The 26,444-nt window shown below is 43.2% G+C and overlaps 1 protein-coding gene across 1 annotated transcript in view; it reads left to right on the forward strand.

Moving 5' to 3' along the window:
• The window catches only part of BPIFC (BPI fold containing family C), a 56,214-nt gene that overhangs the window by 14,815 nt on the left and 14,955 nt on the right, over positions 1-26,444 (forward strand). The window contains exons 5-11 of the mRNA XM_003405317.3: positions 90-153; positions 3,409-3,469; positions 8,082-8,173; positions 9,401-9,577; positions 11,908-11,961; positions 12,824-12,994; positions 14,727-14,794. Of these exons, the coding sequence (XP_003405365.1) occupies positions 90-153; positions 3,409-3,469; positions 8,082-8,173; positions 9,401-9,577; positions 11,908-11,961; positions 12,824-12,994; positions 14,727-14,794 (687 nt within the window). The remainder of the gene's footprint in view (positions 1-89; positions 154-3,408; positions 3,470-8,081; positions 8,174-9,400; positions 9,578-11,907; positions 11,962-12,823; positions 12,995-14,726; positions 14,795-26,444) is intronic.

Consider the following 26,444-nt stretch of genomic DNA (forward strand, 5'->3'; position numbering starts at 1 on the left):
GGCAGTCCCTTGCGGGAGGTTTATAACCTGCAGATTTTGGTCTCTGAGTAAGTGCCTTTATTTATTTGTTTGTTTGTTTGTTTTCTTAGTGTCCTGTATAACCCCTTTGCTGAGCCCATGGAGAAACCCATTTTAAAGAACTTAAATGAAATGGTAAGTCTTTAGAGGTTAGACAACCACGATAAAATGCCATTCGTAAAATGCCATCAGCAGCTCTCCTGTCATCCTTTAATCAATTCTTGGTCAATAAATCTTTATTGAGTGCCTACTGCATTCCAGGCACCATACTAGGCTCTTTCACACACAGTATCCTTTGCAACTTAGTTTCTCAAGTGCCCACTATGTGCAAACATTGTGGTAGGACAAGGGAAGCAGAGATGAACAAAACAACATTCCTTCCCTTTAGTTGCTCACTGTAGGGTGGTGCACAATCAACAAGACCTTATCTATTATTTGCCTAAGCATGCCCAGCTTTGGGATAGGGTCTTATGGGGATATAAAAGAATAAACTTAACATCTATGTTGGAGAAACAAACTCAGGTTAGTGAAACAATGACTGAACAAGCACTTCAATTTGGTACTTGGTGACATGATCACTAGATTGAACACAGAAATGGAAAAAATTACAGAAATAGGGCCTGAGTTTAACAGTGGTTACCAGGGGCTAGAGGGAGGGTAACAGAAGAAATTATTGTTTAGGAAGGGTCAAGTTTTTGTTTATAAAGATAAAAAGTTTGGCAAAGGATATTGGTGATGGTTGCCTAACATGGCTGATGTCATTAATCTCACTAAATTGTGTATGTGAAAAATGTTGACTTGGCAAACATGGTGCTATATTTGTTATTGTTTCAATAACAAACGAACAAAAAAGAAATAGGGCCTGGAGGTTTCATGGAGAGATACTTTTTAGAGAATTCAGGACTTGAGCTGAGCCTTGAAACATAAGTAGGGTTTGCATACATAAGGAGTGGGGAAGAAGGAAGAATATTTCCAGCAAACAGAAACAATGTAAATTCAGATGCCTTCCAAAGCTATAAGCATCTAATTCTAGAAGTCAGGGAAGAAGACATAATTGTCTGTGTGCCCTCTTCCCAATGCTGCCCATACCTTCCCTGAACCCTTTCCCTGCATTCTGGGGGAGAAAAGGACAGGGATGAAGAGGACTGGAAAAGGAGGGAGATTCGGTGTTCCTGGATGGCAAGGATAGTGTCTGGCTGTTCCCAATTCCCAAGCGCTCAGCTTAGTCCTTGGCAGGGAGTAGACGCTCCGTGAAACCCAGCAAGAAAATCAATACGCAGAAATACTAAGCACCTGTCCAAGGAAGTTACACAGCTGGAAAGGGGACTCTAGAGCTTGCTCTTTTCCCCACAGTCTTTCTCCTTCCTTACCTGGCAGGTGCTGAGGGCTGTAAATGTGCGTATTATAGAGTGCCATATTAAACAGTGTGCTGTCACCTTCAAGGACCCCACACTAAATCATTCCTCTGTTTGAAAGGAGGCATGGTTCTATGGCCTCAGACAGTTGCTCTGAAAATTTAGCAGGTCAAACCCACCCAGTGGCTCCACAGGAGAAAGACCTGGCAATCTATGGGGCAGTTCTACTCTGTCACGTGGGGTCGCTATGAGTCAGAGTCAGCTCAGTGGCATCCAACACACACAGATAGCCAGTAAAGTTTGCGTGGAGTCTAAATATACTGCTTAGAGAGAATAGATGCTTTGCTTCTATAATTTTCTGTGTCATTAAAAAAAAAAGAAAAAAATTACTGTCAAGTCAATTCCAACCCATAGTGACCCTGTAGGACAGAGTAGAACTGCCCGATAGGGTCACCAAGGAGCAGCTAGTGAATTCGAACTGCCAACCTTTTTGGTTAGCAGCCCAACACTTAACCACTGTGCCACCAGGGCTCCAAGAAGTTGACCTCAGGCTCCCTGTCAGGGAATCGAACTCTGGTCTCCCACGTGACAGGCTGGGATATTCACCACTGTACTGATGAGAATGGCCTCTGTGCCACCAGAAGGTAGAAAAGAAGGCTCAGCCCTCAGCTGTATAGGTGCGCTAGATCAAATTTCAATTTCTAGTAATATAGCTGCGTACTACTGCTTTATCTAAGTTTCCCATTTTCCCATCTGTAAGTAGCAGACAGCAGTACCTGCCTTTCAAGGTTGTAATGAGGATGAAATGAGGCTAAAACAACAATAGGTAATATTTGCTGAATGCTTCCTATAAGCTGGGCAATTTCACGTGAATTACCTCTATTTCCACTCTTAACAATCTAATTAGGTAGTTAGAGTTATTATCCCCATGTCACAGATGGGAAAACTGAGGACAGAGAATACAAGTAACTTGCCAAGGGATTCAGCCCTAGGCAGCCAGACTCTGCTCCTAATCGTTACACTGAATGCTTAGCACCACACCTGGCACACAGCAGGTACATCAGTGTTGGTGGTCTTCACCCCTCTACACCAGTTGCCGGTCAAGTCAGCTCTGACTCGTGGACAGCCATCAGAGTAGACTGGGCATCAGAGTAGAACTGAGCTCTATAGGGCTTTCAGTGGCTGGTTTTTTGGAAGTAGATTGCCAGGCCTTTCTTCCAAGTTCCCCCTGGGTGGAACTCGAAACTCCAACCTTTCTGTTAGCAGCTGAGCGCATTATTTGGTTAGCACCCTTCTGTTGTTAGCTGCCATCAAGTCAGCCTCAACTCATGGCGACCCATGTGTTACCAAATAGAACTGTTCAATGGGGTTTTCTTGGCTGTAATCTTTACAGAAGCAGATTGCCAGGCCTTGTCTTTCGTGGAGCTGCTAGTGGATTCAAACCACCAACTTTTAGGTTAAAAATTGACTGCAAACTGCTTGCACCGCCCAAGCTCTTTATTCACCCTTGTACAAATACAGTTTAATCTGTTAAAAGCTAATTTTCTGATTCCGAAGCGAGGGAAGCTACAAAATGGCTCTCAAACCAGCCCAGGGGAAAAGGAAAGGCACCTGATCTAAATACTCCAGGCTGGGTGTGGGGCCACTGCCAGAAGAGGCAGGAGACGGGCAGCACCCCTGGCAGAGGAGAAAGGCACATTTGTTGGGCAGCAGGTTCCTCAGGTGTGACAGCAGTAGAATGGACTGGGACACGTGCCCTGTCATGCCACAGAGAGAAAAACAAAGGTCTCGCACTTTTATCGGGCTAGCAGGGTGTAGTCCGGGTTGCTATGAAGATTCAGTGACGTGTGGCTTAAGTAATTTAAGGCCCACAGGCATCAACTAATTTAAGGGAAAGTCTTGATGACCAAAGGGAGATCGTCTCCTAAACAGATGGCCTTTGTTTGCAGAGTCTAGGGCCGTAAGTAGGGGTTTCTAGTTTCTAGTACAATATGATAACCTGGTTTTTTTTTTTTTTTTTTTCATTTGTGGCCAGCTCTGTCCCATGATCACCAATGAGGTCGAAGCACTAAGTGCTAATCTCAGCATGCTGGAGGGTGAGTCTTAGAAGTGTCTCTTCTGCATGGTTCTCTTCCCACCTTCAGATATTTGTGGTCTCTAGGTTTGCTTTTCAATGCAGTACAGCTCCAGCTCTTCATCACGCTTTATTTACCTTCTGCCAAGTGGAGCCTCAGGAGGGTGCCTGGGGAGGACACGCTCTGTGTATGGGGTATGCTCTCTTCTGCTACTGACCAACTGCAAGTCCAACTTCACATCCGCTGCAGGAGAGGGTGGCTCCTGGGGACTAGATACCAGTCAGGGAATTAAATGCTCATGAGCTTTAATCCCAGCTCTGACGCGAAATCCATCCTCTTCAGAATGATTAATGCTAAGCTGACCAGGTTATTCCCCTGCTCTATCCCCTTCAGTGGTTCCTTGCTGTCTTCATGATCAAGTCCAAAGGCTTTAGCATGGACTACAGACTCACCATGCTCTGGCTCCTCTCTGGGCTACATCTCACACTTTTCCAGCAATCAAGCTGCTTCTCCTGCCCCCCACATCTCCTGCCTTTTCTCTCTGCCTGGCAGAGCTTTCTCTCCCCTCCACTCATTTATTGATTTCACAGATGTTAAATGAGTGCCTATTTCTGTGCCAGTACTGTGGTAAGCCCTGTCCTTCCACTCTCTACCCCTCACCTTTCTCTTGTTCTGTCCACTCCTCTTTATCTTTTAAGATTCAGCTCAGCCATAATTTCTTCCAAGAAATCTTACCTGACAGCCTGCACCCCAAAAAGTCACACCTCCTCTACGTTCCCATGATAAAAGCCGTTGCTGTCGAATGGATTCTGACCCATAGTGACACTCTAGGACAGAGTAGAACTGCCCCATTGGGTTTCCAAGGCAGTAATCTTTACAGGAGCAGACAGCCACCTCTTTCTCCTGATGTTCCCATGATACTTTGGAAGCATCTCTCTCTTTGCACTTCTTCCTCTATGCATTCACCAATGATGTATTGCATACCTATAATAGGCAGGCTCTGTTCTGGGTCTGGAGTCCTGGTGGAACAGTGGTTAAGAGCTGGCAGTTGGAGTCCACCAGCCCTTCCTTGGAAACCCTATGGGGCAGCTCTACTCTGTCCTATAAGGTCCTATGAGTCAAAATCGACTTGATGGCAACGGGTTTGGTTTTTTTAGTTTGTTCTAGGTCTGGGGATTCAGCAATAAACCTAGGAGACAAAGATCCCTGCCCTCAAAGCACTAATGGGAGGAGACAGTCAACAAGAAAGATAAATGAATAATATCCAAGAAGAAAAATAATTGTAAGGAAGGAACTGGGGAGAGGTTTTCTTTTTAGATAGCATGACCAGAAAAGGCACCAGTGAGCAGGTGATGTTAGAGTAAAGACCTGAAGAAAGTAGGGAGTGAGCCTCTCCTAGATCTGCATGGAGAATGTTCCTTCCAGGTAGAGGAACCCACAGTGTATAGACCCAGAAGCAGGGGCATGGTAAGTGTGTTGGGAAGTGGGACGAGGCCAGTATTGGGAGCAGAGGGAGTGAGGAGGAAGTAGTCAGAGGTGAGATCAGAGAGGGGATGGTGAAACAGCGTGTTTAGATCTTCGGAGCTCTGAAAAAAACCCATTCCATTGCTGTTGAGTCAATTCTGACTCACAGCGACCCTGTAGGACAGAGTAGAACTGCCCCATAGAGTTTCCAAGGAGCACCTAGTGGATTTGAACTGCTGACCTTTTGGTTAGCAACCGTAGTACTTAACCACTATGCCATCAGGGTTTCCTCAGAGGTCTGTACTTACTGCAAATACTGGCTATTACTCAGTTTGAGTCAGACGGGAAGCCTTTGGAGAGTTCTGAGCAAGGGCTGGCATGATCTGACTTATATTTGAACAAGATCACTATAGCTTCTGTGTTACTAATAGAAGAAGGAGGCAAGGTTAGAGCCACTTAGGAGACTACTGCAGCAATGCAAATGATCAATGATAGCAGCTGGCCTAGGTGGAGTGATGAAGGTGATAAGAAACGTTCAGATTCTGGATATACTATAAAGGTAGAGATAGTGGTATTTTCTGACAGATTGAATGTAGCTCATAAGAGGAGTCAGGGATGATGCCAGGTTTTTACCCTGAGCAACTGTAAAATTGGAAGAGTGGAATTAGCATTTACTGAGATGGTGAAGACTAAGAAAAATGGATTTGTTGTAGAACTATCAGGAAATCAGTTTTAGATCTGCACTTACCACACTGTATTATAATGTCCAACTTATATGTTCTGTCTCTTCCATCAGACTACGAGTTCCTTGAGGGCAGGAACTTGGTCCAACTCATCCATGTTTTCAGGCCCAGGCATAGTGCCTAGCCCATACTCTTGTTCTTGACAGTTGTCATGGAGTCAGTTCTGACTCAGGATGACCCCATGCATTGTGGAGCAGAACTTCCCCCATAGCATTTTTTTGGCTATATTCTTAACAGAAACAGAGCAGATCGCCAGGCCTTTTCTTCCACTATGCTATTGGGTGTGTTGCAACGAGGGCTTAGAATTGGTTCCTTCTGGTTCGAACCCCTGCTGAGGATTTGCATTTCTAACAAGTTCCCAGGAGGTTATACATAAGAATCTCCTGGAGATCTTGTTAAAATGTAGATTCTGACTCAGTATATCTGGGGTGGAAATGCGAATTCTCACAAGGAGCTTGTTAGAAATGCAAGTTTTTAACAGGGGTTCGAAGAGGATCCAACCAGTTCAAAGCCCTGGTTCAAACTGCCAACCTTTAAATTAGCAGTCGAGCACAAACTATTTGTGCCATCTAGGGACCTACCAGTTCAATAAATATTGGACTGATGGATGGAGGGAAACACTGATGAGTGAATGCAGATGGATGAAAGAAAATGAATGGATTGGGGAGGGAGGGAAACAGAAAGAAGATATAGTGCGGAAAGAACTAGACAAGGATTCCCATGTCCTAGTTTGCCTTGGAGGAGCCCTAGTGGCGCAAATAGTTAAGCACTCGGCCACTAACCAAAAGATTGGCAGATCAAACCCACCCAGCAGCTCCACAGGAGAAAGACTTGACTATCTGCTTCTGTAAAGATTACAACCTAGAAAACCCTATGGGGCAGCTCTACCCTGTCATATGGGGTCACTATGAGTCAGAATTGACTCAACAGCACCTAACAACAATGGTTCATATTGGGCAAATTTCTTTACCTCTGGGTATGTCAGTCTCCTTGCCTGTGAAAGGGCTGCTGTCCTGCTTCCCCCATAGAGTGACAATGGGGGTCCATTGAGGTTGAGATTTGAAAGCAGTTTTAAAACTATAGTGACATAAATCAAACTAAAAAAGAACCAAACCCGCAGCCATGAGTTGATTCTGATTCATAGCAACCCCGTAGGATTTCCGAGGCTGTAAGTCTCTACAGAAGCCAACTGCCACGTCTTTCTCCCGTGGAGCTGCTGGTGGTTTCAAACCGCCGACCTTTAGGTTAGCACTTGATCACTTTAAGCACTGTGCCACCAGTTACTCCTGTACCTTAGCAAGTCTCTTCACTTCTTCTTGCTTCTCCTCTCGATCAAATAGCAAAAACCAAACATGACATACAAGAAAAGAAAATGTGATACTCAGGTACCTTCCTTTAGAACAGGGAAGAAGTCTTCTTATCGCAGAAGACGTGGTGGTGATCAGGAAAGCAACTCTTCCCCAGCCGAGTTGGAAAGCCAAGCACTGCACCACCCCACATACAACCTGTTTCAGACCCTGAGATTCATGCTTCCTGAGAACTCTAAAATCCCTTGCCGGGGAGTCTATTCCAACTCCTGGTGACCCCACATGTGTCAGAGTAGAACTGTGCTCCATAGGGCTTTCGATGGCTGATTTTTCAGAAGCAAATTGCCAGGCCTTTCTTCCAATGGGCCTCTAGATGGACTTGAACCTCCAACCTTTTGATTAGCAGCCAAGTGCATTAACCATTTGCACTATTCAGGGACACACATGGGGTCACCATAAGTTGGAATCAACTTAATGGCAACCTTTCGTTTTGTTGTTTTGTTTTGGAGAACTCTACCACTATTCCCTGGTCCCCTTCTGCTCTGCACTAAAAATGATACTAAAAAATTCTTAAATTAGTAGCACTATATGCATGGGAATTTTCTTGGCCTCTCCAATTTAGTGGATTATACTCTGTCTCACACACACACACATACAATATCTCCTTTTTAAAAGTATTTCTAATTAAAACAGTAAGGCATACTCATTGTAAAAAAAAAAAGTTCTAGCTACATCTATAACATAGAGCTTGAAAGGTTGAAAGTTTCTTATTACACCAGCTCAATATATATGGCTTGGTATTGATAAGGGACTTTGTGCTGATTTTTTTTTTTTTAAGAACAGTATATGTTGAGTGTGTGCACACACCTGCACACATGTCTAGGAGAATACTCCAAAGTTTTACTGATGCTTCTCAGAGTAACGTGATTATGAAGGATTTTCACTCTCTTTTGACTTATCTGCTTTTCCTGGGTTTTCCAAAAGTACTTATGGAGGGGAGAATTGTTATTTTAAAAACAGGATTAAAAATTACATTACCATGGATAGACCTTATTTACATATTAATACTATACTATGCTTTTACTGAATTTAGACTACCTTTTTCCCTTGGTTGTTTAGTTCTAACCAAGATCAACAACCATACTCTGCTGGATTATTCCCTGATCAATTCTCCAGAAATTACTGAGAATTACATGGACCTGAATTTGAAGGTAACTTTATCATCTCATCCTGATTGTCAATAGCCAGTATTTGGGGAGCAATATGTACAAAAGGAAATAAGGAAATCAACACACATGCTCTTCAAGTAATTTTGTTTCCTTTCAAGTAATTCCTTCATGTTTATGCTTTTTCTGAAGACTCTGGAACATTCTCCTGATCAGCAAAGCATTATTTGGAAGGCACAACATATGTCTGCCTTCTTCACAAGAAGGATCAGGATATCTTTGCATCTAGGAATAAGTTCAAGGCTAGAAAACAGCGAGAAGCGTAGTCTGAATGTATTAGAACTTGATACATAAAGAGATTACACACACTAATACTTTTATTCTTAACTCTCAGAGCCATTAGCACATGAAAATGTGTTTGCTGATTCTGACAAAGTGATTAATTGTGTTTATGTTTAGTCTTAGTCCCAAGGCTAATGTTGCTTTTAAAAATGCACGTTGGGTTATGTTTCACTCATTCAGAGTCATTCAAATCAGCTAAATATTACACAAGACAACATTTTGCAATAACACCCAAGACTAATGAAAACAGAGTTAGGAACACCACAAAAAAGCTTTAAACCATTTGGAGTCCTGGGTCCTTCTGAGTTTCTGACTCCTCAAGTGCTCAGCAGTCACAGGTTTTGAAGGTCAAGAGTTTGACATCTCTACATGGCACCGTAGGAGCTTTTCAGAACTGGTCCTTTCCAGATAAATGCCCCTACTTTCCTCTCTCAGAGAAATGTACCGACAAAGATTTTCCCACTGGGCTATACCCCAGGGTAGACAGACATGCTCAAATATGCTCAAGAAGTCATCAAAGCTTTTAAACATAATAACTGGTGAAGAAGACAGAAAACCTGATCATTTTCTCATTCCTATTGAGTATCTGGAATCCCTGGGCCATTCCTGCAAACAGTTAACACGCTCAGCTGCTAATCAAAAGTTTGGAGGTTCGAGTCCACCCAGAAGTACCTCAGAAGATAGACCTAGTGATCTACTTCCAAACGGTCACAGGCATTGAAAACCCTGTGGAGCACAGTTCTACTCTGAAACACACAGGGTCATCATGAGTCAGAACTGACTCCACGGGGAACTGGTTTATTTTTGTTGTTGTTGTTTTTACCAAGTTTCTGGAATTTCCCTTGTTCTGACTTGAGAGACTCCACCTTCTTTAATCCTGCACATTTGAGGTTTTACCTGATACATCGCTCTTTCTGTGTTTTCCCACAGGGCACATTCTACCCACTGGAAAACCTTACTGACCCTCCCTTCTCACCAGTTCCATTTACACTTCCTGAACGCAGTGACTCTATGCTCTACGTTGGGATCTCCGACTATTTCTTTAAATCTGCATCCTTTGCTCACTTTACAGCTGGGGCTTTCAATGTCACACTCTCCACAAAGGAGGTGAGTAGAGTGAACAGATGATGGCAATTGGCACTGTTATTTATCCTTTTTATAAGTACACCATCATAAGACTTCCAGGTCATGGTTTCTATTTGTGAACTGACATTCCTAGCAGGACAGTGAATTGAGGAATTATGAAGTGAATATTGTTATTAGTTGAGGAGTTGTTTCCAGGTCTGCTAATGTCAGGTTTTTTCGTGATACCTGGAGACTTTTCTAGATTGACCTTAAAGAATGTCAAGATTCCCCCTCTGCCACTTATTACCTGTGACCATGAGCAATTTCAATTAAATTTTCCTTCTCTGTGCCAGTTTCCTCATCTGGCAAAAGGAGATAATAATAGTTCCACACTCATAGAGCTAATACGGGCATTAAAGAGGTTTAAATACATGTAAAGCATGAAGACTAATGCCTGGCAAATAGTAAGTGCTAAATAAGTGTCGCTTATCATTACATTATGCCAACATAAAGATTTCTCCTGATGACTGGATAAACAAAATGTGGTGTATACATACAATAAGACATTACTCAGCCATAAAGAGAACTGAAGTCCTGATGCATGCCACATGGATGAACCTTGAAAACATTATGCTGAGTGAAATAAGTCAGATATAAAAGGACAAATACTATATAATCCCACCTATATGAAAAGGGCAAATGTATAGAGACCAAAGCTTATTGGTAGTTGCCAGGGCTGGGAGGAGAAGGAAAGGGGTGTCATTGCGTAAGGGGCACTGAGCTTCTGTTAATGGTGGTGGAATAATTTGGAAACAGATGGTGGTGATGGTTGTACAACATGATGAACATAATCAATGTCCCTGAATTATACATGGAAAAATTGTTGAATTGGCAAATATTCTGTTTTGTATGTATATATATATACATTTTCACACCAGATTAAAAAAAAAAAACTCTTCTGTTGGCAATTGCGACTGATTTATCCACAGTGACCAGTACTAGTTCAGACACTCACTGATTTCTCTTTGCCATGTGCCTCCTTCTTATAAAGAGAACACTTTCTCCCGCCAGTCAACCAACAACATTTATTGACATCCCTTATAATTCTTCTCACTCTTGTAAAAAAGTCTTGGGGGTGGCATCTGATCTCCTCTAACTTCATGAGGGGGAAGGAGAATCAAGATCAATAGCCCAAGACTGATTCCCATGCGGTGGAAGTCAGACATACCTACTCTCTCTGCCATCTTTACTAGCTCTGACACCCACTGTTCCTCCTACAGCATTCTCTACTTCTCTGCTGAGTTTGATAATTCGTTGCAACAGCCACACAGAACTCACAGACCATACAGGCTCAGGAACACTCAAGGATACAGTTCTTCCATCAGGACAGCCTCTTCCCAGTTGAGCAGACATGTCTCTCCCTGGCCCTAGGGCTCTGCCCAAAAGCGCTCAGCTTTCTCTCTCATTGGGCCGGGCTGGGAGTTCCACTGCCCCTTGTCCTGCTGCCAGGCCTCTGCTGCCAGGTCTCTCCTGCCAAGTCTCTCCTGCCACCACTTCTCAGCATCTTCAGGGTTACAGCTCATTCGCTCTCTCAGTCTCCTGGTTCCAGTAGCTTCTCAGTACGGGGATCCCAGGCCCAAAGAATGCTCTGGCTCCCGGCTATTCTTCCCTAGTGGTGGTAGGGTTCTCCTCCTTTCCTGCCTCTGGTATGGCTAATTTCAAGCCCAGAGGGATGGCAAAACTGACCGACCCCTTTGGTGGGCTACAATTGCCCTATCAGACAGTCCCGCCCCGTCACTTGGATGGAAGTCACAAGACCATGGCTAGAAAGGTCTCACACGAAAGTGATCTATCACACCTCAGCTCTATTGGTTTCACTTATACGAGTAGTTATAAACCATATGTTCAACGTTCTAAGTGTGGTAGCACCAGCTACCTTGCAGTGGTGAGGATTAGACACTTCTAACTTCCCAGTTGAAACCCATTCATCTGTGAAGGTAAATTACTTAAGCATCGTGTACCTCAATAATATCTAAAAATGAGGACAGTAATACAAGGCTTATTGTTAATAACTGTAAAATGTTTATATACATGGATGATACGTATATGAGATATACAGTGTTCCCAAGGTTAACAGACACTTACTGAAAAGGAAGTAACTTCCTATGTGACCTTGAAGAAGTCACTTTACTTCTCTGGGTCTCAGATCTCCTGTAGTTGTGCTATAGGATGATAGGTTGCCTTCAAATACTAAACATTTTGTGGTACAACAGCTTCATAATTTATAAAATTATAGGGAACACTTCATTTTCACTATAAAACAAAGTCAGGTAAAAAAATCTTACACTAATATGATGATCCTTTTTTTCCAGATTTCCAATCATTTAGTTCAAAACTCCCAAGGTTTTGGCAACATGCTGTCCCGGGTGAGTGCTAAGGGTTTGACTCCTTGGTACTAAATTTGGTTTCATTACAGGTATTTCCAAAAGACTTGTAGGTTCTTTATATCCCTCTTTGGTCCAAGCATGAGTCCATCTTTATATTCTTAAGAGTTCTTTTCTTTTTTCTTTTAATCAAATATCTATAACTATTCACTGAGCAGTACAAGTTACTCACCAGGGCATTGAAAGTTCACAAAATAAATCATCTGTTTTACCTGCATGGTTCTACCACTTTAGAAATAATTGGTTTAAACAGAAAGTGAAGGACTAGTTTCCATCTTTCGTGACTTTGGTAAAACCAAAAAGCAGCTATTAATATTCTGCCTTCATTGCATATTATGCCTTAGCATAGCTAAGTTTTGGACATAATGTACCGAGAGGCACAGGCTTTGCCTTCGAGGACAACAGATATTTGTGCTGCATCTTGATTTGAGAGTCAGACAGACCTGACTGAATTCCAGTTCTACAACTTTCATGCCTGGAACCTTGAGAAAATTACTTAACCTCTCCAAGACTCACTTTCTTCTGTTGCAAAACAGAGATACTGAGAGCACCTGCCTCACAGGGAGTTTGTGCAGATGAAGTGAGCTAAGGCATAAAGGCCTGGTGTGGTGCCTGGCATGCAGTATATGTTCAGTAAATGTCAGCTGTTATTATTGGGGGGTTTGTGTGTATTATTGTTATTATTATTATTATTATTAAAGAGCTTTTTTGTCTATTCTAACTCCAAGTAATAGTTCTTATTCTCCATGATGTAAAATTTATTTACTAAGTGTCACCCCAAATTTATGTCTTCCTCCATCAACTCACAGCTCCTGATTCTTGTTTTCTTTCCCGGGATGGGCAGATTGCAGAGATCTACATCTTGTCCCAGCCCTTCATGGTCCAGATCATGGCAACAGAGCCTCCTGTGATCAATTTACAACCGGGTAATTTCACCTTGGATATCCCTGCCTCCATCATGGTGCTCACCCAACCCAAGAACTCAACTGTTGAAACCATCGTTTCCATGGACTTTGTAAGTAGGTGGAGCTAAGAGGGCAATCTGTTCCTGTCCTGGACCATTGACTGACCAGCAGCTTCCAACTGCTTGGAGGGGTGGGGGATGATACATGAGTTAAAAGTGAGAAGGGCAGTTTGAGGATGGAGGATAGGAAGCCAATACCCCTACCCCCATGTTGTTGTTGTTGTTAGGTGTCATTGAGTTGATTTTGACTCGTAGCGACTCCGTGTGACAGAGTAGAACTACCCAATAGGGTTTTTCCAGTCTGTAACCCTATGGGGTGGGGCAGTTCTACTCTCTCCTGTACGGTCACTGTGAGTTAGAATTTGACTCAACGGCAGTGGGTTTTTAAGCTTTACAGGAGTAGATCGCCAGGTCTTTCTCCGTCAAAGCTGCTGGGTGGGTTCGAACCACAAACCTTTTGATTAGCAGCTGAGTATTTAACTATTGTGCCACCAGGGCTCCCTCACACCCCCATATGTTGTAAAATATCTCTCTCACCCTTCTCCCCTTCCTATATGCCCTTCCCACTGCTCTCATTACATTGATAGCTTGAAATGAGTCAACCAAGGTGGAACTCAAGTTTATTTGAGCCAATGAAGGCCAAGTGCAATTTGATAGAAGGATATTAATATGATGAATCTAAGCAAAATGTCTTTCTCTCTCTCATACACACACACAGAGTACATGGAAAAAAGAGATTAGGAATAAAGAAAAAATCGTTTAAAGGAAATTCTCAAACAAAAATCTTCAGTTAGTTTTCTTGCCTGCAAGACAGCATTTTTTTTCTTTTTTTTTAAATTGTGCCTTAAGTGAAAGTTTACAAATCAAGTCAGTCTCTCATACAAAAATTTACATATACCTTGCTATGTACTCCTAGTTGCTCTCCTCCTAATGAGACAGCACACTCCTTCTCTCCACATCCTATTCTGCATGTCCATTCAGCCAGCTCCTGTACCCCTCTGCCTTCTCATTACCCCTGAGACAGGAGCTGCCCACATAGTCTCATGTGTCTTACTTGAGCCAAGTATCATTTTCTATCTTATAGTCCAGTCCAATCCCTGTCAGAAGGTCTGGGGACCATGACCTCCAAGGTCCTTCTAGTCTCAGTCAGACCATTAAGTCTGGTCTTTTTACCAGAACTTGAGGTCTGCATCCCACTGCTCTCCTGCTCCATCAGGGATTCTCTGTTGTGTTCCCTGTCAGGGCAGTCATCGGTTATAGCCAGGCACCACCTAGCTCTTCTGATCTCAGGCTGATGTAGTCTCTGATTTATGTGGCCCTTTCTGTCTCTTGGGCTCATAATTACCTTGTGTCTTTGGTGTTGTTCATTCTCTTTTGCTCCAGGTGGATTGAGACCAATTGATGCATCTTAGATGGCCGCTTGGTAGCGTTTAAGACTCCAGACACCACTCACCAAAGTTTTCTTAATGCAGAATGTTTTCTTAATAGATTGTATTATGCCAATTGACCTAGATGTGCAAGACAGCATTTTTAGAGCTATTTCTTTCCAGTATTTCTCAGAATGGGAAGGAAAGTGGGGCATATGATGTTTCCACTATAAAACCAAGCCAAACCCATTGCCATCAAGTCAATTCCAATTTCCAAGGAGCAGCTGGTGGATTCGAACTGCCAACCTTTGGGTTAGCTGACGAGGTCTTAACCACTGCACCACCAAGGCTCCAATTTGTGGCCAAAAATGGACAGATTCACTCCTCTTAGTAGTGAACGCTTTTGTTGTCTGCAGGTTGCTAGTACCAGTGTCGGCCTGGTGATTTTGGGACAAAGACTGGTCTGCTCCTTATCTCTGAACAGGTAAGATTAATTGACTTTGACTGTTAGAAACCTTAGTAATAAGTAAGTCAACAAGCCCCCGGAGACAAAGCCAACTTTAAGAAAACAAGTGATGGTAGTATTGTCTAGGACGTGAATCACTGAAGTACTCCTGTAATAGACCAGATAATTTCAAAGTGTGAACTTAGCTAAGGATTGTGTTGTGGAGTATTTATTTTCTTCTCCCATTAACGTACTTTTAAATAAAATGGGGAACAAAATAATTATAAATATAACTGTATAAGATAAATGTGCATTCTAATGGTGCAACAATATAAACTAAAGTTCTTCTTTAACAAATTCAGAAAGCATGCTGTTGAGGAAAGAGTATAAAGCTTTAGAATCAAAGGACCCAAATTTCAAGTCCCTGCTCACTGGCTGTAACCATGATCAAGTCTGTTAACCACCTCGAGCCTCAGTTTCTTACCTGTAAAATAATGCAGTTGGAATGGATCATCTCTAAGGAGGCTTCAGTCTCTGATACCCTGGTCCCATTACTAGAACACAGAGTTTAACAAGACCCTGCCCCATGGCCTCAATGGCTCCCAAATGTAAGCCCTTCGGTGGGAAAGGATTCGAGCAGGTCAAATACAACAAATTCCTGAACATTAATTGCCATTCAGAAGAACCATCTTCAAGGCCCATTTTCCACAGCCCTATAAAGCTGACAGTTGAAGCCATGACTCTGGGGAGAGAATATACAGAAAGATCAGATGGACCAGACTCAATCTAGCAAAAGAAAAAGAGACATCACTAACATATATCCACACACATAACAAACCACATAGAGGGACAGTTACAGAGGCTTCCTAGACATATCCAAATAACTTGTGTGTTTGGTTTATTGGGTTTAAGGGCTTGAGACCAGAGTCTTGGGAGACAGCTTATTCAACTGTCAAAACATAGCTCACAAGATAATGTTCTACATCCTAATTTGCTAAGTAGAGTCTAGGGTCTTAAAAGCTGGAAAGCAACCATCTAAAATACGACTATTGGTCTCTTCTCTCAAGGATCAAAAGAGAATGAGGGGAGGGCCAAGATGGCGGAGTAGTCAGATGCTTCCAGTGGTCTTTCTTACAAAAGAAAACGAAGGAAATCAAAGGCTCAAAGAAGAAACTAATCCACAGGATTAATAGCCCACACAAACCACAGCCTCTTCTAACCTGAGAGAGGCCCTAGATGATGCCCTGCTACAACTACCAACTGTTCTGACCAGGGACGCAATAGAAAGCTCCAAATAGAATGGGAAAAAAAAATGTAGAACAGTAGCGACTAGAGGAATCCCTGAGACTATCTTCCTAAGATAACCTTTGAACGTGAAATTGAAGCTATTTCTATAAGCATCTTTCAGCCAAATAATAGATACTATTATAAAATAATATCTATTATAGCATCTGGTAATAGATGCTATTATAAAATAAGTAGAGGTCAGTGAAAAAGAAGACACTTGGTGAGATGAATTGACACAGTGGCTGCAACAATGGGCTCAAGCATAGCAACAATTGTAAGGATGGCGCAGGACTGGGCAGTGTTTCATTATGTTGTGCATAGGGCTGCTATGAGTCTGAACCGACTTGATGGCACCTAACAACAACATAATAAAATAAACACGGTATCACCCATGAGTCATGTGCTCCCTTAAACAATGAACTATATGAGACCAAACGGTCAACATTTACCCAAGAGCAAAGGTGAGAACGCAGGGAGGGGAAGGGAGGCTGGATCAATGGAAACAGAACAGAATGGGAATAATGAAAATGCTGACACATTATAAAAACTGTAACCAACGGCTCAGAACAGTTTGTATAAAAATTGTTAAAGGGGAACCTAATTTGCTGTGTAAGCTTTCACCTAAAATACAATAAAATATTATTTAAAAAAGAAGAAGAGGAAGCAATAAAACAAAGAAAGCAGAGTCTGAACAGGAAACTGACAGGAGGAAAAAGTTATTCTAACGCTACAAGTCAGTGTGATGGTTATGAAGACTTTTACAGAAACTTAGGAATGTTGCCAATGAAACTATGTTAAATGGAAAAAGCAGAATACAAAACTGCGTGAACATGACAGTGGTCAGCTGTGGAAAATAGTTGCAGCTGGACAAGGAATTGAATCGCACAAACAAAAAGAGCTGTGTTAGTATACAGTGGGTTTTTTTTTTAATTCTTTAAAATGTTCTTTGTAAATATATTCTTTTACCAGTAAGAGGAACAAAATCAAAAAAAGGTTTTCCAGAGAGAAAAAGCTTCAAGAAAGCATTACTCAACTTTACCCAGCCCTTCAAAGCAGGGCCAACTTCTCCATTAGGCTCAGTGGGCTCAGAGCCTAGGGCCCACGATACTTTAAGAACCCATGAAAAAGTTTTAATATCTTTTAAAATAAGGAAAAAAAAAACCAATACAATCCAGACTCTTTATACCAGTAACGAGTTGCCATCAATTCAAGCCTGACTCATAGTGACGTCATGTATGTCAGAGTAAAACTGTGCTCCGTAAGATTTTCAATGGCCAATTTTTCCAAAGTAGATGGCCAGGCCTTTTTTCAGAGGTTCCTGTGGGTGGACTCAAACCTCCAACCTTTCAGTTAGCAGCTGCACATGTTAACCATTTGCACAACCCAGAGACTCCTTTATAGTCATAAAATACCATTCTCAATATTTTTTATAGGGGAAGGGCCTCCAAAGGCAAAAGTGTCTCAAGCCATCAAAGTCATAATGTGGCCCTAAATTGTGTATGGCCCCAGGAGATCAAAGCTCACAAAAGTGTGGACCATTGACGGATGATCTTTGAGATCACAGTTCTAATGGAGTTGAGAGGATGGACGCCAGAGAGCAGGAGCATGAGGGGCAAGGAACTGGCGCCATTGGAGGTAGCACAGGAGAGGAAGGAGAGAATTTAGATTGCAGTTTGCCTGAGCACCAGGACTGTGAGTACAGGGAGACCTCAGCCTGTTTGGATGCTGGGGAGAAAGGGTCAGTCGGCAAGGAAAGGCCGGAAATCTAGAGTGACGGGGACAGAGTGGGGACGGGCTGACAACTGAGGCAGCAAGCTTCTAGAGGAGCTACGTCTGGATTTGAACAGATATCTGATTAACTGGCAAGATCCAAGGAAAGGGTTTCATAATGACAGGATTTCAGGACTGTATCAGACAGGTCTTTGATGTTGGCTGCTGTCAACTCGGTCCTGACTCATGGAGACCCCACGCACAACAAAACGACATGCTCCCAGGTCCTGCACCACTATCCCCATGATCAGTTGTGATCGGACGGCTGTGACCCATGGGTTTTCCACTGGCTGATGTTCAGAAGTAAACCGCCAGGCCTTCCTTCCCAGCCCATCATAGCCTAGAAGCTCCACCGGAAGCTGTTCAGCATCATAGCAAGACACAAGCCTCCACTGACAGACAAGTGGCAGCGGAGCATGAAGTGTATTGATCGAAATGGAACCCAGGTCTCCCGCATGGAGGGCAAGAACACTACCAGCAAAGCACCAGTGACCTCAGGCAGGGAGCAGAGAGACCAGGCTCACCTTGACCCTCATCGCTAATGTTCCTGCTAGTAAGAAACGGCACGTTCAGTGGGTATTATGTGAGAGTAACTGAAAAAAACTGATTTTAATCTGCTAAATTCACACCATCCTAAGGAATGTGTGAATCCGTTCTCCAGTTTCCTGCTGTCCACAAGCATGCTGAGCACTAACCTGGCGAGTGCTAACCCTGAACTAGGACGCCTGCCCTTCTGCTGGCTCCCCGCTCCCATTGGTCTCCTTTAGATCTGTGTGCTGGGGAGGCTCCCTGTGCCCCCAGTGCCTGAGTGGAGCCTGAGCACAACCAGCTACGTAATTAGCAAAGTCAAAAGGCAGGCCCCTTGCTCAAATATTAAGAATTTCAAGATGGCAACAGCAGAGCATTTAATGGGGCACGGGGCCCTTCTGAGCACAGGTCCCTGAGTCTGAGGGTGTCTCCTGCACTAGGTACTATACTACAAAACTCAGGCAGTGATCCGACTGGGAGCAAGGCAGTGGTCCGTGTGTCACCCAGGCCTAAAGCGGCCAAACCAAGAGTCAAGAGTGTGCGAAGGAGCCACAGAGGCTGTGCCAAGCAGAGGCCTCAGGCCTTGGCAGCAAGAGCAGCAGCCCTCTCGCCCACACAGGCTGTCCTAGCCAGCTGCCCCAGCCAGCTCTTCAAGTGCTCGGCTCCCCAGGAGCTGCATTTCAGGATGAGCTGGTCTGGTCTCAGGTGATGTCACAGAGACACAGGAGGAAAGGGTATAAAGTGGGTGGGGAGCAATGGAACGTCCCTGAAAGGAAGTGGAGACATAGGGGCTCTGGGTCTCTGAAATGGACTCTTAGAACCCACGGCCTTTTCATTCTACCTGAATACATCTCTTCCTGGGGCTGCTCAGGGCTGCCTCCATAGAAATGAGAGGCCAGACTCAGAGGCAGTTCAGTGCAGTGGGGTGAGAGGGGTGATAGAGTCAGACTAGCTGGGTTCAGATCCCAGGTCTGCCATTTGTTCCCCATGGGGTCTTAACTTAGGCAAGTTACTTAACTTCTCTGGGCCTCCATTTCCTCACCTATAAGATAAAGATTTAACAAAACCTACTTCAGGGGGTCGTTGTGAAGAATATGTGAATTAGTATATGTAAAGTTTATGTTAAGTGTTCAATGAATGGTTTGCTATTACTATTATTTGAAAGTCAGGAATGGCCTCAGCCCGAAAAAGGAGGGGGTCATTTCAAGAGTCCCCACATTCAGAAGACACCTCATTCCTCTGTCACCTACCCAGCGATGCCTATGAGAGCAATAGCCTTTTGTTCTACAATTATTACTACTCTTTATTATTAGCTTTGGAGTCCCTGAGTGGTGCAAACAGTTAAAACATGCTCAGCTATTATCCAAAGGCCAGAAGTTTGAATTCACCCAGAGGCACTTCAGAAGGAAGGCCTGGTGATCTACTTCTTAAAAACCAGCTGTTTCCAAGAGACAGAAAAGACCACCTAAGCCAGAGTCTTCATCAGCCTGAGAGAAGAAGAACTAGATGGTGCCCAGCTACCACCAATGACTGCCCTGACAGGGAACACAACAGAGAATCCCTGACGGAGCAGGAGAGCAGTGGGGTGCAGAATTCAAACTGCAGTAAAAAGACCAGACTTAATTGTCTGACTGAGACTGGAGGGACCTCAGAAGACATGGCCCCCAGGCTCTCTGTTAGCCCAGAACTGAAATCATTCCCAAAACCAACTCTTCAGACAAAGATTGGACTGGACTATAAGGCATAAAATGATACTCCTGAAGAGAGTGCTTCTTAGCTCAAATAGATACGTGAGACGAAATGGGCAGCTCCTGTCCAGAGATGAGATGAAAAGCAAAAAGGGACAGGAGCTGGTTGAATGGACCCAGGAAATCCAGGGTAGAAAGGAGGAGTGTGCTGTCACATTATAGGGAGAGCAACTAGGGTCACATAACAATGTGTGTATAAATTTTTATATGAGAAACTAACTTAACTGTAAACTTTCACTTAAAGCACAATTAAAAAAAAAAAAAAACACAGCCATTGAAAACCCTATGGAGCACAGTCTACTCTGACACACATGCGGTTGCCATGAGTTGGAATCAACTTGACTGTAACTGGAAACTCGTTATTATTGAGCCTGTACTCTCTACCAGGTCTTGTGCCAAGCACTTTCCATATATTACTTTCTTTTAAATCTTATAATGCCATATCCCCAGGATTTGGCTCAGTACTTAACAATCCTGGAGGTAGGTACCATTATCCCCGTGGTTTATAGATGTAAAATAACTTACTCAAAGCCACAGAGCTATTGAACGATGGCACCAGAATTCGAACCTTGGTGAGTCTGTTTCCAAAGCCATGAGTGTCTCCTCATTTCGTTATGCCACCTTTTGATATAGTGAAGGGTTAAGACCTAGAAAATAAGACTTAGACCTGAGACATAGACATCAAGTAGCCTGGCCTCGAAGAAGAAACTGACGAGCACGGAGCCATGCTAAATTCAAGCTGACTGGCAGCACGTCCTTTCTCAAGATTGAATCTTCCATGACTCAAACAGACACTTGTTCTCCAATATTCATTGCAGCACTTTTCACAATAGCCAAAAGGTGGAAACAATCTAAATGTCCAACAACAGATGAATGGATAAATAAAATGTGGTACATACATACAATGGATTATTACTCAGCCATAAAGAGAAATGAAGTCCTGACACATCCTATGACATGGATGACCCTTGAAAACATCACACTGAGAGAAGAAAGTCACTCACAAAAGGACAAATACTGTATGACCCCACTTATATGAAATACCTAGGATAGGCAAATGTATAGAGGCCAGGGTTTGGGAGCAGGGAAAGGGGGGAGTCATTGTTTAGGAAGTGGTGAGTATCTGTTAATGGTGACAGGAAATTTGGCAATGGATATGGGTGATGATCGTGTAGCATGATTAATGTAACCAATGTCACTGAATTGTACATGTAAAAAATGTTGAATTGGCAAACGTTGTCCCATATATATTTTGACTACAATAAGTGTGTGTGTGTGTGTATTAAGTCTTGATACCAAAACCCATTGCTGTCCAGTCAATTCTGACTCACAGCGACCCTTTTTAGTTAGCAGCTGTAGCTCTTAACCACTATGCCACCAGTGTTTCCGAAGTCTTGATAGAAAAGAGAAAAGACACCAGCAATGGGTGTCTTGAAATAGAAAAAGCACACAGCCCTTTTCTCATTGTCTTAAGGAACAGAGTGGAGGAAAAGATAAAGAAAGCAAAACTAGAAGTCTTAATAATAAACTTGGCCTCTTTGGGTAAATCTAAAAAGGACAGGCTCTGAAGTCTGGCACATCTAGGTTTGAATTCTCCCTCAGCCATTTGCTACCCGTGTGTCCTTGAGCAACTTACTTAACCCCTCTAAGTTTCAATTTCCTCATCAGCAAAACAGAGTACTTCTCCATAGGGTTGATGTTTGGGTAGATGAGATTAGGTACGTAAAGCACGTAGCGCAATGCCCAGCATGTAGTTGGTGCTCAAAAAATATTTGTTACTACTCTTAGTAGTATTTCATTCTCTTTTCCCATCTGAGGATCAAAGTTTGACCAAAATAAAAGGAAAAAAATTGATCCCAAGAGACCTGACAAGTCAGAGTGATCTCAAAAGCTGTAGAGTTGGCCCTCGAGATGATAAACTAGATTCTTATTGTGCCATTTAAAGTTGAGACTTTTGTTCCAAGCACAGGTAATCCCACTATGAGTTGGTCCACACAGTAGAAATTTTTTTTGAGATTAATTCAGAGGCCAAGTTAGACAACACTTTTCCTTTCTTGGTTCTCATCCAGCTGACTTAATTCTAACCTTCTGTTTTTTAATTGTGTGCAAAGCTCCAGGCAATAAAATGCACACCATTGCTGAACCATTTAGAAGTTTGGAACATCATTTAACATTGCCATAATTGAGGTTTTGGACGCTCCCAAACTGCACTCCACCCCACTGTCATAAACATGCATGCTCACAAGCCCTGCAACACAGAAAATGCAAATACATCTGACCTCACGCAGATGGAATCACTACCTAACTCTACTCCTCATAGCAGAGGCAGATAAACATTTCCCAAAGTGAGCCATCCGGAGAGAAACTTGGAAAGGAGAACAGGTTTGGGCAGAACGAAATCACGGTTTCTACTGGAGCCATGCTTTGGCAGCCAAGTCAGCAGAGCTGGAGCTTGGCACCTGGACTGGCCTCCCCTCCACCCTTTCTTTGAGCTACTGTGGAAGCCAGGCCACAGGAATTCTCCAAGTGGGGTGATCACCATTGGAAGAGGAAACCCCTAATGGATCCTTCTCCCAAACTCATCGGGGGAATTTATATACTGCATGAGGCATTGAGGTTAAAACGATGGGGGACTCTTTCTCATAAAGAGGGTCCTTTAATACTGGGATGGTTCATCACTTTCCTCCCCTCCAAACCTTTCATCATTAGATTAAGCTGTTCATCTCCAGGTCCTACCTTTCAAGCGAGCCAACCTTATCTCCCACAGCTTCCTAAAATGGACATTCTGCTTGAGAGTGGCTCATCCCCAAAGTGACCCCAATTCCAACCAACACTCTCCCACCCATCTCTTTTATCCATCCATTTATTCCTGTATCCAGTCAATGAGAATTTATTGAGCACCTTTTACATGCCACGCACTGTTCTTGATACAGAGAGTAGAGAGAATAGTTCCTACCTTCCAGGTCAACAGCCTAGGGGGGAAACACTCAGATTACTGGGCAATTATAATACTAGATGCTAAGGGATATAGTGGTTGAAATGTGTACCTAGTGCTTCTTTCAAGGGGCAATTTATTTTCCCCCAAGATATCCTCCGTATCATTCACACACACACATCCCCACACACACACTCTCACGTGCACCTACTCACACTCACACACAAACATTCATGCATACAGGTTCACACACTAAACACACACTCCCATACTCACATGCCCACACTCACACACACACGCACATTCACTCACACACTCACATACTACTCCAGCCCACCCTAGTTTCTTCACCTTTTCAGAATACAGGAGCAAGCCTATGTGGTGTGTAACAAGTGTGTAGCACCTGAATACACACTGTTGGTATTGTTCTCTGATTATTTCCTGTATGTATAACTCTTGTCCATCGCTCATAAATATAAACTAAATTCTTCACATTGCCTGGCACATTACGGAGCATAGAGTGCACACCTGGAAAACTTCCCGGCCTGCCCGTCTGTTCTCTGCACTGCAGCCAGAGTGAGCTTTACAAAAGACAGCCATCATCTCCCTTCCTGAAAACCCTCAATAGAGTCCTTGCTCTTAGGATAAAGATCAAAATCCTAATGTGGTATGAGAGACCCTGCCTGGTCAACCCCAGTCTGCCTTTCTAGCAACAGCGTACGCCTTCTCCCCCTAGGTCTTTGCTCCCTCCATGGGACCTTTGCAACCTCTGTCTGGACCCCTCCTCTCTTCCTTCCCCTTTTTGCCTTTTAATCCCTACTCATTCTTCACATGTCAGCTCGAGGATCCCTTCTTTGGGAAACCTTCCTGTGCCCTCCAAATTAGGTCAGGTTCCTTTGTCATTAGCCTCAATGAACTTGCTTCTTTCTTTCAGAGCATTTAACTCAAGTTGTAGTTATACTTTCATTAGCAGGACTCTGTTATCAATCTCTGCCTCCCCACTAGGCTGTAAGCAACAAGAGAGCAGTGATTGTGTCTGGTTTTGCTCACAATCATATCTCCAGCACCTGTCACAACACTGACACAGGTGTTCAATAGATTATTTGCTGGATGGGATCAACGAATGAATGAACAAACACCAAGTGTCTAGAATGTGCCTTGCACAGTTCTCAGTCCTGGGAATACAAAGATGATTAATACTGCACCCCTACCCTTGAGGAGTTCACAGTCAGGGGGCAGAGAGATAAACAATTATCATGGTGGGATTTATTTGCAGTGTCCGCCATGGTCACTAGGTTGGAGGATTGGCAACGTTAGCGTCTGTGTTCTGATCGGCTTGACCTTCATGATGTTGTATTTGCTATCTTGACCCAGATCGCGAAGGGCTTTTTCCCATGCTTAAGAGTTTGTACCTTAGTTCTGCTTTTCAACCAGGCCAATAAACCTTCTCTAAACTTCTTAAATAGGCTGTACTTTCATGTCTACAAGGTAGGGCTGTTTGAGCTTCCTCCCCCAAACCCACCCCACCCCATCCCCAACTACTCGGTGGTTCTGTAGTAAGAACCACTAGAAACTGAAAGTTCCTAGTAGCAGGGCTCTAAGTAACAGGTTAGGGACCTGGTAGAAATGAAAGGAGTCCCTGGGTGGTAGAAATGGTTAACATACTCAGCTGCTAATTTGAAGGCTGGTCGTTGGAGCCCACCCAGAGGCGCCTGGAAAGAAAGTCCTAGCAATCCACTTCCGAAAAATCTGCCATTGAACACCCTGTGGAGCCCAGTTGTGCTCTGACACTCATGAGGTCGTCATGAGTCTTAACAGACGCAGTGGCAGCTGGTGGAGGTTGGAACTGTCAGAGGACCGAAGTTGGACGCCACCTAGTGGTCTGAGTTGAGTTTGTGTGCTTTTCAGAACCAAAAAACAAAAAACTGAACCCACTATGTTGAGTCAATTCAGAACCAAGGCAGGGAGTTTGTTCTTTGCTCCATTTGTCCCTTCTCTTAGTGGGACGTGTACATTAGCAAATTAACCTGGCAGGTATGCCTTGGGACCAAGGGAAGAGACAGAAGATGGCCTTTGGAGGAAAGGATACTCTGGTTCATGGGAGACCCCAGACAAGCTCATTCACAGCAGGTGCCCAGCAGGTGGTTTAAGGTGCAGCAGTCCTGGTTTGGGGTTGAGCTAAAAGAAGAGAAAGGAAACTCACAGGTGTGTTCCACCTTTATAGAAGCTGAATTCCTAAACTGGACTAGATTTGCCCATCACAAGGAGTGGTGTGGCCAGGGACAGGCGTCCTTTTCACATTTCCTCAGCATTGCCTTCAGCTGTTCGTTCAGCTGCTCAGCTTACTTCCTTTAAAGAAGCTCTAAGGGTTCTGGTCCTCACTTTTTGCCAGTGATCTTTTGATCAGTTTCAACCAGTGTTATTGATATCATCTCCAATCCTTGTCAGACTTAATTGCCCTTCAGGTCTTTACTTTTAGTTCTCAATTCGAAACTATCTCAAAACCTAATTTATACTAAAGTGGTATTGGCTGATAATATCCAAACTTACCTCTTCTGTGAATATCTGCTCTTTAAATGTGAAGACAGAGAATTTAGAAGAGGTAGCCACTGTGTTTAAGGTTAAGTTACTAAAAGGAGTTAACTAATCAAAGAGGAAGGAGAAGGGCAATTCTAGTGGGAACGGCATGAGCAAAAGTATGGACACCAGAAGCATCAGGGTATTTGCAAGGAAATACTTTACACGTACCTTGTTTCTGGATCTTTAAGATCTTTAGATCATAAGATCTTTATAGCCCTAGTCATTCTAGTTTTTGGAGGCTCCAGCCCAAAATATATTGCATGTGTTAAAATGTATGCCATATTAAATACAGTTTATATTAAATTATGAGTAAGATGGTTGCAGCAACTAGTGAGCACAATGTTACTTTACATATACATTTATTTAGGTATTTGTTCATTTCAATTGTCAGGATTTTTTGGTATGTGCTTTGAAGCCAATGTTGTTGTTGTTAGGTGCCGTCAAGTCGGTTTCGACTCATACCGACCCTATAGGACAGAGTAGAACTGCCCATAGAGTTTCCAAGGAGTGGCTGGTGAATTTGAACTGCCAATCTTTTTGGTTAGCAGCCGAGCTCTTAACCACTACGCCATCAGGGCTTCTTGAAACCAATAGACTTTTTTTTTTTTTTCTCTCTCTCTCTCTCTCTCAGGTGCCTGATAAATAAAACAGTGCAACATTAAGCAGTTCAGGGTTCCTAAGTATAAAATCCAAAGTAGAGAACAAAATGAGATGAGGATGAAGGGGCAGCTGGGAGCCAGGGTATGGAAAGTCTCACATGCCATATAAAGTGACCTTGCCTTCATCATGAGTCATTAAAGAATTTGCACATGAGAGTGATGGTGAGACATGCCTGTAATAG

Source organism: Loxodonta africana, chromosome 4, assembly GCF_030014295.1.
Source record: "Loxodonta africana isolate mLoxAfr1 chromosome 4, mLoxAfr1.hap2, whole genome shotgun sequence".
Taxonomy (NCBI): Eukaryota; Metazoa; Chordata; class Mammalia; order Proboscidea; family Elephantidae; genus Loxodonta; species Loxodonta africana.